The 10,007-nt window shown below is 65.0% G+C and overlaps 3 protein-coding genes across 4 annotated transcripts; 2 read left to right on the top strand and 1 right to left on the bottom strand.

Annotated features, from left to right (window-relative positions):
- Positions 1-970: 970 nt before the first annotated feature.
- Positions 971-1,800, top strand: LOC309572663 (uncharacterized protein). 2 transcript variants are annotated; one of them, XM_082281081.1, is made up of 4 exons: positions 971-1,172; positions 1,259-1,363; positions 1,438-1,521; positions 1,628-1,800. In XM_082281081.1, the coding sequence occupies exons 1-4, from the start codon at positions 1,014-1,016 to the stop codon at positions 1,784-1,786; spliced, it is 507 nt and encodes a 168-aa protein (XP_082137207.1). In that variant the 5' UTR covers positions 971-1,013; the 3' UTR covers positions 1,787-1,800. The 2 variants fall into 2 exon arrangements, with proteins under 2 accessions (XP_082137207.1, XP_082137208.1); XM_082281082.1 differs by lacking the exon at positions 1,259-1,363.
- A 219-nt stretch (positions 1,801-2,019) lies between these two features.
- Positions 2,020-3,872, top strand: CAMP (cathelicidin antimicrobial peptide; the record flags this gene model as incomplete). Its single annotated transcript, XM_082279306.1, has 4 exons — positions 2,020-2,367; positions 2,920-3,027; positions 3,128-3,211; positions 3,762-3,872. The coding sequence occupies exons 1-4, from the start codon at positions 2,092-2,094 to the stop codon at positions 3,870-3,872; spliced, it is 579 nt and encodes a 192-aa protein (XP_082135432.1). The 5' UTR covers positions 2,020-2,091.
- Positions 3,873-5,248: 1,376 nt separating this feature from the next.
- On the bottom strand, positions 5,249-6,246 carry LOC309579023 (cathelicidin antimicrobial peptide-like; the record flags this gene model as incomplete). Its single annotated transcript, XM_082292035.1, has 4 exons — positions 5,249-5,377; positions 5,436-5,564; positions 5,661-5,765; positions 5,998-6,246. 4 exons carry the CDS (start codon positions 6,244-6,246, stop codon positions 5,249-5,251), a joined length of 612 nt encoding a protein of 203 aa, XP_082148161.1.
- Between the last annotated feature and the right edge of the window lie 3,761 nt (positions 6,247-10,007).

Genomic DNA, 10,007 nt, shown 5'->3' with positions numbered 1-10,007 from the left:
CCACACCTGTCCACTGCTGGCTTCCCAGGAATGGGAATCCTTTGGACTTTTCTGTGCTGCTCAGACTTTAAAAAAGAACAAAAAGAAAAAACAGGAATACTTGGATCAGAATGAAGTTGTTGCTTGTGGCATCTTCTCTTCTCCAAGACCCATCCTGACCATCTCCATGGGCAGAGGAGGCTCTGATGAGCTGCTCTCCTGGTCTTCCATTATCCCTTCTCCCTCCCACCATCTCCCACCTGGGGCTTGTGTCCATAAGAATGGGAATATTGGATCAAATACCCTTGGAAGAGCAGCAGCTCCCTGACACCGGGGCTGCCGATGGCCCCTGGGCTTCCAGAGCGCTGCTCCCAGGCCCGGTGATCCCGGGAGACTCGGGTATCTCCCAGATGTGCTTCCTGGGACTCCTTTCCCAGGGATCTCTGCTTTTCCATTGTGAATGAAGTAAAGAGAAGGGGGAGCTCCTGGCTCCAAAGGCGACAGGAAAAGACTGAATTTTGGGGAAACGAGACTCGCTCACCCAGGGAAGGCAAACTGGGAGAGCGGGATCCACACAGTGCAGTCCTCGCCAAACCCTGTGTTCCTGAATCCAAGGAAAACCTGGGCATGGGGTGTTTGGATGAATCTGAGCAGGGTGAGAGGGATCTTAAAAACCAAAAATAGCATAAAGAAATTGGGAGAGGGCAGAGGGCTCCTGCTTCTTTTCTCTGTGGGAACCAGGAGGATGCTGTCGCTCCCGGCTCGGGAGGAGCAGGATCTCGGTGGGACCAGCGTGCCAAGAAACTGGGAGCAGGCACAGGGAAGGGGCCACGGATGGGGGATCGGCACTGCCGAGCTCCAGCATCGCCGCATCTCCTGCAGGTCCAGGCGCGCTTCCCCCCGCGGCACCGGGCCAAGGAAAACATCGGCAACCCGATCCCTTCCCGCGGCACGGGGGCCGCTGTTTATCCTGGAGCCGGGCCGAGCCCGAGCCCGGGGCCGATCCCGGGCTCATTCCCGGCCGTGCCGCCCGCATGGCGCTGGTGCTCGGGGCCGTGCTGCTGGCGGCGGGCGCCGCCGTGCCCCCGGCCGTGCCCCCGGCCGTGCCCGCGCCCCGGGAGCTGGCGCGCTCCGTGCTGGAGACGCACGGGCAGGAGCTGCGGCTGCTGCGGCTGCTGGGAGTCGCCAGGACGGTAGGAAAAGGGGTGCGGGTGCGGGGGGTGCTCCCGGCTCCGGCACCCGTCCCGTGCGGGTCCCCACGGAGCTTTTCTCCCGGCAGAGCTTCGACTGGGGGACCCACTTCAGCATCAACTTCACGGCCCGGCAGCCGCCCTGCCCCCGGCCCCCCCCGGATCCCCGCGGCTGCCGGGGCCGCCCGGGCAGGGTGAGCGTGGGGCGGGACCTCCGAACCGGGGGGCGCGGGGGTTCCCCGGGGTGCTGAGGCCGCTCTGTCCCCAGGTGCAGCGCTGCTCGGCCCAGGTGTCCGTGTTCACCTTCCTGCCCGACGTGCCGCTCTCGATGGTGGAGTGCGGCCGGGAGCCGGTGAGGGCGCCAGGAGCCCGTGCCGGGGGTGGGACGCGTGTCCCCCTCACTTTGGGGGGAGGTTTGTTGGCTCTGGAGTGAAAACCGACTTTATTTCTCCCCGCAGCAGCCCGATGGCAGCGCCCAGCCCCGCTCCCCTGGCACCAACCCAGGTCATTCATCCTCCTCCTCATCCTCATCCTCCCCCCCGCGGCCCCGGCCCCCTCCCAGCGCGTCCTTGCGGGGACCGTCCCGCCGCGCCCTGTCCCCAACGGAGCTGGAATAAAGAGATTTCGGACGTGTGCGTGTATGGGGGTGACAGTTTGGGGGACCCGGGGGGCACCCTCGGCCTTGGGCAACAGCGATGGGGCAAGTTTGGGGTTGTGCAACCCCGCGGGCACCAACCTGACACGGGCAACGTGTCCCCTGTGCCCCCCCGAGGGGGCCTGCGCCCCAAATCCCCCCGTGCCCAGCCAAGGGGCTCCCAAGGGTGGGGACCCCGAGGGGGTCAGATGCCACCGCCCATCCACGGGGACACACTGGGCCCCCCCCGCCCCGCGTGTCCCCCCCAAACAACGGCCGCTCTGCGGGATGGGGCCGGGCCTTCCCCAAGGGGGGGAGCCGAGCCCCGGGGCGGGTCCCCGACCTCCCGTGCGGGATAAAAGGAGTCCGGGGGTGGCCGTGGGGACAGCGATGCCGAGCTCGTGGGTGCTGGTGCTGGCGGTGCTGGGGGGGGCCTGCGCCCTCCCCGCCCCGGCGCCCCTCGCCTACACGCAGGTGCTGGCGCAGGCCGTGGATTCCTACAACCAGCGCCCCGAGGTGCAGAACGCCTTCAGGCTGCTCAGCGCGGAGCCCGAGCCCGCCCCGGTGAGTGCCCCCCACTCGGGACCCCCCCACGGGTGACGCCCCCACCCCACTCTGGATGCCCTATTTGTGATCCCCTACTCGTGGTGCCTGACCTGGGCTGCCCAACCCGACCCTGAGTCCGCTCCGGTGAGTGCCCCCCACTCGGGACCCCCTATTCGTGATCCCCCACTCATGACTCCTGATTTGGGCTGCTCAAGTCCAACCCCTGAGCCCCCCCCAGTGAGTCCCCCCCGCGAGTGACCCACTCCACTCACTCGTGACCCGCTGTTCCTTTCCCCCCCACTCGTGGTACCCCACTCGGGGTGCACAGTGCCCACCCCTACGCCCCGTCCGGGCAGTGTCACCCCACTCGTGGCCCCCCCATTTCTGACACTCCCTTCACACCCCTCACGGTCCCCACCCCGTGAGCGCTCAGCGCTGAGCCCACGGCAGCGATTGCCGCCCCACTGGTGACCCCCTACCAGTGACACCCCCACCGGACACCCCCCACTCGTGACCCCTCTGCTCCTGTCCCCTCCCGCTCGTGACCCCGCTGCCCACGCGTGTCCCCAGGGCGTGGAGCTGAGCTCGCTGCAGGGACTCAACTTCAGCATGATGGAGACGGACTGTGCCGCCAGCGCCCGCGTCAACCCAGACGACTGCGACTTCAAGGAGAACGGGGTGAGGAGGAGGAGGAGGAGGAGGAGGAGCGGGCGGAAGGGGGACACGGGGGCCCGGTGCCATCCCCGGGGTGACACCGCGTGTCCCCGTGTCCCCGCAGGTTATCAAGGAGTGCTCGGGGTCGGTGCAGCTCCTGCAGAGCTCCCCCGAGATCGACCTGCGCTGCTCCGACGCCTCCTCCGACGTGAGTGGGGGGGGCCCGGGGGGCACCCGTGGGTGGGGTGGGGTGGGAGGGTCCCTCCCCCTGCCCCGCATCCCCTAAAAGGGACACCCCGATGGCTCTGTCCCCCGCGATGGAGGGTGGGGGGTCCTGGGGAGCTCGCAGGTCTGGGTGGGGTGTCGCAGGTGTGGGGTCCTGGGTGGGGAATTTGGGTGCAGAGTCCATGGGGCGGGGCCCTGGGTCCTGGGTGTGGGGTGCAGGGCCCCGGGGGATTCCTGGGTGCAGTGACCCGGCAGGTGCTGGGTGTGGGGTCCCAGATGTTGGATCCTGGGTGGGGCCTGGGTGTGGGGACATGGGTGGGGTCCCAAGTGTTGGATTCTGGATTTAGGGTCCCAAATGTCCCAGGTGTGGGGTCCTTGGTGCGGGGACACGAGTGGGGGCTCTGCTGTGGGGTCCTGGCTGGGATCCTGGGGGTGGGGTCCCTGCTATGGGGTCCTGGGTGGGGTCCCGGTGTGCTCCCAAGGAAGGGGGGGTCCCGCACCCCCTGACCCCCTGACCCCCATCCCTCCGGCAGCCGGTTCTGATCCAGCGCGGCCGCTTCGGGCGCTTCCTGGGCAAGGTCCGGCGCTTCCGGCCCAGGGTCAAGTTCGACGTGCGCCTGAAGGGCTCCGTGGGCTTGGGCTGAGCAATAAAAGGGCCATCGGGAATGGCCGTGTGGGCACCGGGCTCCTCCTGTCTCTGGCACGCGGGGAAACTGAGGCACGACTGGCACAGGGGGAAACTGAGGCACGGCTGGCACACGGGGCTGCGCCCCCACGTTGTCCCCAAGGGGATGTGGGGTCAGGGATGTGGGGTCAGACTGGGTACAGGGGTGGGTTTGCTCTGGGGAGCCCGCAGGGCCCCTCCCATAAAAGGGGCCACTCACATCCCAGCCACCATCGTCCCCACAGTGTCACTGTCCCCACGGTGTCATTGTCACTGTCCCCACAGTGTCATCGTCCCCACAGTGTCACTGTCACTGTCCCCACGGTGTCACTGTCCCCACGGTGTCACTGTCACTGTCCCCACGGTGTCACTGTCCCCACGGTGTCACTGTCCCCACGGTGTCACTGTCCTCCCTGCACCTTGTCTCCCCCAAACCAGCAGTGATGGCAAAGGGAGATGGGGGGGGGGGGGGGGGGGGGGGACACAGGGGACACCATGAGCCCCCCGGGGAGCTGCAAGGGTGGGGCTGGGGGGGTTTCAAGTCCCGAGGGGACCCCCATGATGGACCCAGTTTGGGACAGGGACATGGGGGATGCAGAGTTGTGGGGCTCAGGGACCCCTGTGCCTCAAAAGTGGCCAGAGCAGGGTCATGGCTGCGGCCCCCTGGGGGTGACCCTCCTGTCCCCCCATATTCCTGTGGGTCTGTACCCCACAAACACCTCTGTGGGGGCCCCACAGACTCCAGGGGACCCCCTAGGTGTCCTGGGGACACGGAGGGACAATCCCGGCGGTCCAAGTCCCTGCAGGAGGCCGGTGCCAGGATGAGACCGCGGGAGCCAGTGGTGCGCCCATGGGGCCAGGACGGTGTCGTGCCCATTTTAGGGGGGCAGATCACACTCCCCCCAACCCCGGGACCCTCTGCCATCAGAGCCGTCCCCATCCCGCCGCCATGTCCCCCTTGTGGTGACAATGGCAGGAGGCGGCACAGCAGGGCCGGGAAGCGGCTGGATTTGGGGAGGGGCTCTCGGGGGGTCCCCGAGGTAGCGGCACCTGCAGGGGGGTCCCTTCGCCTCTCCACGGCCTTGAAGGGTTGGGGGGACCCCAGATCTGCCCCACTGAGTGCCGCTCACTCGTGACACCCCCACTTCGTGACCCGCAGGGTGTCCCCAGCTCTCAGAGCTCCCGGGCTGGGCACAGGGGGGATTTTGGGGGTCTGGGAGCGCTCGGGGGTCCCCGTTGGGGCGCAGGGACACTCAGGGTGACACCGGGAGCGATGCAGGGGCGTTTATTGGCAGTGAAGCAGCCGGGTGGGGGGCACAGGGAGGGGACACAGGGAGGGGACACAGCAGGGTCCCCTCAGGGTTTGGGTGCCTTCAGGTTGAGCCTGTCCCGGATCCAAATCCGACCGCACTGGAAGAAGCCCCGGAAGCGCTGCTTGACTTTGCCAAAGAAATCCTTGATCTTGGACTTCCAGGTCCGGCCGAACTGGGAAAAACAAGGAGCGGCGTCAGACTTTGGGAGGATGAGGAGGGACCGGGGGTACCCCCGGCAGCCGGGGGGACACGGAGCCATTCCGGCCCCCTCGTACCGCGGCCGGAGCGTTCTCGCAGGAGAGCTCCACCGTGGGCTTCTGCTCCTCCAGGAAAACAAAGCCCTGGCACCAGGTCACAGCCTGTGGGGACACAGAGGGGACACGGGAGAGCCCAACCCCGCCGTGCCTCAGCTTCCCCACCGGATAATCCCCAGTTGCCACAGGACAAAGCCTCACCCCGAGCCAGCGGCTCTTGCAGTTGCCGGTGTCCATTCCCGGTGTCCGGCACGTGGTTTCCTCCAGGGTGAAGCTCAGCTCCTGCCGGCTCTGCAGGTCCGAGGACTGGGAAAGGGGACAGAACCCATCAGGGCCCCACCGCCCCCAGTGCCCAGCCCCACAAGGGGCCGGAGCCAGCCCCAGGAGGGGCCACGTCCAGCCTGGAACGGGTCAGGCTCAGCCCAGACTCGGCTGCGCTCAATCCCGTGGGGGTCAGACCCAAAACGGGGCAGAAGGGTTGGATCCAGCACTGCCCGGTCCTGGAGCTTCTCCTGGAAAGGGAGAGCTCAGCACTCACCCACCCGGGCCGGGGCTGAGCCTCCCGGAGCCGCAGGACGTGGGGACTGACGGCCCTGGCGTTGAGCAGCTCCACGGCCGCCGCCACCACGGCCTCGTAGCTCAGGGCCCGGGGTCCCAGCGAGGACAGCGTGGATCCATCCCATCCCGGCGTGGATCCCTGCGGCCACAGCGTGGAGGCTCCGGCCAGCCCCACGAGCAGCAGCAGCGGCAGTGGCAGTGGCAGTGGCAGTGCCCGGCACGGCCCCATCCTGGCTCCTGGATCCTGCTTCCCACCGGGCCAGGAGCGCTTTTATGGGAGCTGCCGTGGGCGTTCCAGGGGGCTGGGACACCGGGACATTCCAGGTGGGATGAATCGGGCCCAGAGCCCAGCCCAGCCCAGCCCGCTCTGGTCCCCGGGTCAGTGGGGATGGGTGTCTTGGTCAGTTTTGGTCAGCAGAAGGTCACAGGGTTTGGGGTCCCCATGCCATGGGGGTCGCCAGGGCAGGGAATGTGTTACCAGGGGGTGACAGCGAGGACGGGGGTGACAGAGGTGACAGACGTGACCGTGGATGGTCCAGGGCATGGTGGGATGAAAGGTCCGAGCCAGGTGAGGGTCGGGCTCTGCTCCCAGGGAACACAGACAGAAGAGGAAGTGGTATCAGGCTGTATCAGGCCAGGGCAGGCTCAGGGTGGATATTGGGAACATTCCTTCCCCAGAAGGGCTGTCTGGCCCTGGCACAGCTGCCCAGGGCAGGGGTGGAGTCCCCATTGCTGGAGGGATTTCAGAGCCCTGTGGATGTGGCACTTGGGGACATGGGGCAGTGGTGGCCTTGGCAGTGCTGGGGGATGGTTGGACTTGATGGACTCAGAGGCCTTTTCCCCTCAACAATTCCTTGATTCTCTGGAGATGGATGGGGTTTTCCAGCCCAGGGCTGATTTATGGCCTGTCCCTCTCTGCAAACAGGGTGGGTTTCACCAAACACCAACGTGGGAGTGGCCGCTCTTCCCCAGGAGAGCAGGAAGCTCCAGGAGGACACCCAGGATCCTGCCCGGAGGATGACCCTCGGCTCAAGCCCCCCCTGGAGCCACGCAGAGGGTTCAGAGCTGGGATCAATGGAGGCCATGGAAAACACCCTCGTAAATCACACGGGGACAAAGACAGCAGGGGGTGGCACCGGGAAGTCCCCGGGGAGGGACGGTGTCGGTCACAGCCCCGCAGCACAACCCCGCCTGACCCCGGAACGTTCCATGGCCAACCTTCCATGGAAAAGGGACCTCGGGTGGGATTATCCTGCACCACATCCAGGCTCACACCAAGAACCTCCAGGGAGGGGGATTCCAACCCCTCCCCAGGGACTGATTGGTCTCTCTGGACAACCTCAGTGGACACAAAGCATCTCCCAGAGCCTGTTTTCCCTGGTCTCGTCCATCAGAAGAAACCTCTTCCAGTTGTCTCTGCTTCCCTCCAAGCCTTTCCCAATTCCTTCTGAATTTGTCCCCGTTCCTTCCCAGATTCCCTCCAAATTCTTCACTTCCTTCTGAATTCCCTCCAAATTCCTCCCAGCTCCTTCCAAACTCCTCAGTTATTCCTGTTTTCCCCATATATCCCACCTAGGATTTAACAGCAAGAGAAACAGGTTCAAAATAGAGGTAAGAGATTTAAATTTCATTTTTAGGTGCCTGTGCCAGCCCCGAGCAGGCTCCAGACAGCCAAGAAATCCTTGGAGGCCATTTTGGGACTAAAAAAGAGAAAATCCAGTGAGTTTTCCCCAGGAATTTGTGACTCCCCGGGCATCTCCCACCTCTGACTGGAAGGGGAGTAAATCCCCCCCCAAACCAAACCCTGAACCCTGAGCCGGGGTTCATAAATCTGTTCTGCCCAGCTCATAAATCTGACTTGGGCTTTATTTGCCCTTCCCAGGATCGTGCTCCTCATTCCGGAACACCCTCAGGTTTGTCTTGGAGCCGTTCCCACACCCAGACCCTGATCCAGCCTGGGCAGGGCAAGGTTCCCAGTCTGAGGCAGGGGGAGGGACTGGATGGGCTTTAAGGTCCTTCCAACCCAGCAGGTCAGGGATTCAGGGATACTGAAGGGAGGGAACTTCTGGTCCATCATGGAATCGTCCTGGAATGCTTTGGGTTGGAATGGAGCATCAATCCCATCCCATTCCCACCCCTGCCATGGGCAGGGACACCTCCCACTGTCCCAGGCTGCTCCCAGCCCCAATGTCCAGCCTGGCCTTGGGCACTGCCAGGGATCCAGGGGCAGCCCCAGCTGCTCTGGGCACCCTGGGCCAGGGCTTCACCACCCTCCCAGGGAACAATTCCTTCCCAATCTCCCATCCATCGCTGCCCTCTGGCACTGGGAAGCCATTCCCTGGGTCCTGTCCCTCCAGCCCTTGTCCCCAGTCCCTCTGCAGCTCTCCTGGAGCCCCTTTAGGCCCTGCAAGGGGCTCTGAGCTCTCCCTGTGTCCTTCCCTTCTCCAGGGGAACATTCCCAGCTGTCCCAGCCTGGCTCCAGAGCAGAGGGGCTCCAGCCCTGGAGCAGCTCCGGGGCCTCCTCTGGGCTCTCTCCAGCGGCTCCGTGTCCCTGCCGGTCCCTGCCGGTCCCTCCGTGTCCCGGTTTCCCGCTCCAGGCCCCGGTGCGTCCCTGGTTTCCACGGCAACGGCCCCGCCCCCGGTTCCCACGGCAACCGCGCCGAGGGGGCGTGGCCACGCCTGTAAACGCGCACGCGCGCGCTTCCGCGCCAGGCCGCGCCCCCAACGTCACCTCGCGCCTCGACCCGGAAGTGGCGCGCTCCCCGCGCTTACAGGGCGGCGCCATGTTGGGAGGCCGCACAGCATCCGGGCCGCGCGGCGCCGCTGTGATTGGCGGAGCGCGGCACGTGACCTGAAGCTCCCGCTGCTATTGGGCGCCGGTGCCGCCGCTTCCACGGCCGGTGCGGGCGGGGGGGGGAGCGGGGGAATGGGGGGAGGAGACGGGACCCCCCCAGGCCCTGAAACCTCACCTGGAGCCAGGAAAAGGGGCTTCTGAGATATTTCGCCGGTTTTATTGGCTTTAAAGTCCCGTTTCACTGTCCGCTGGCACCGACAAGGCGCGACCGTCCTTACAGGAATTGCGGAATGATGGAATTGTTGAGGTCGGCAAAGCCCTCAGAGATCCCCGAGTCCAAGGCCACCCCTGCCCCATGTCCCCAAGTGCCACATGCACAGGGCTCTGAAATCCCTCCAGCGATGGGGCCTCCACCCCTGCCCTGGGCAGCTGTGCCAGGGCCAGACAGCCCTTCTGGGGAAGGAATGTTCCCAATATCCACCCTGAGCCTCCCCTTGAGGCCGTTTCCTCTTGTCCTGTCACCTGGGAGCAGAGCCCGAGCCCTCCTGGCTCCGACCTTCTTCCAAGGAGTTCCCAAGAGCCAGAAGGTGCCTCCTGAGCTTCCTTTTCTCCAGGATGAGCCCCTCCAGCTCCCTCAAAATTATTTGGGAGGCTGGAAGAAGAATGCTGAAAGCCCCAAAGTCAACCCCCCGCAGCTGCCAGGAACATCCCACTGCCAGAACCAGCACCAGCCATGGTGGGAGCATCCCTAATCCAAGCATCCCAGATTTTCCACCTGCTGCCCCCATGTACATGGAAAGTGGGAGAATTAAAGAATCCACGGTTCCGTTTGCTTTAATTCACTGGAGCTTCCTTCTGTCCCCACAACAGCACCTGCCCCCTGGAAGGGCACTGGAGAACATCCCAGAAATCACCTTTTCCTTCTAATGATCCAATTCCAGAGGCTCACGGAGCTGCTGGGAATTCAAGGCAGGCTGGACTTCCCAAGAAAACGCTTCCACACGACTGGAACGGAGCCTTCCTCTGTCCTTCCCTCCACCCACCCCTCCACCCACCCCAACACCCACCCCTGGCACAGCCTGAGGCCGTTTGTCCCTTGATCCCTGGGGAGCACAGCCCAATCCCTGGTCGGTTTTTAAGATCTTTTCCAGCCCATCCCGTTCCCGGAGTCCAGGATTTCAGGATGCCTTGCTCAA

Source organism: Coloeus monedula, assembly GCF_965178545.1.
Source record: "Coloeus monedula genome assembly, chromosome: 1".
Lineage (NCBI taxonomy): Eukaryota > Metazoa > Chordata > Aves > Passeriformes > Corvidae > Coloeus > Coloeus monedula.
The sequence above is the reverse complement of the archived record's forward strand: the minus strand, read 5'-3'. Positions and strand labels throughout refer to the sequence as shown.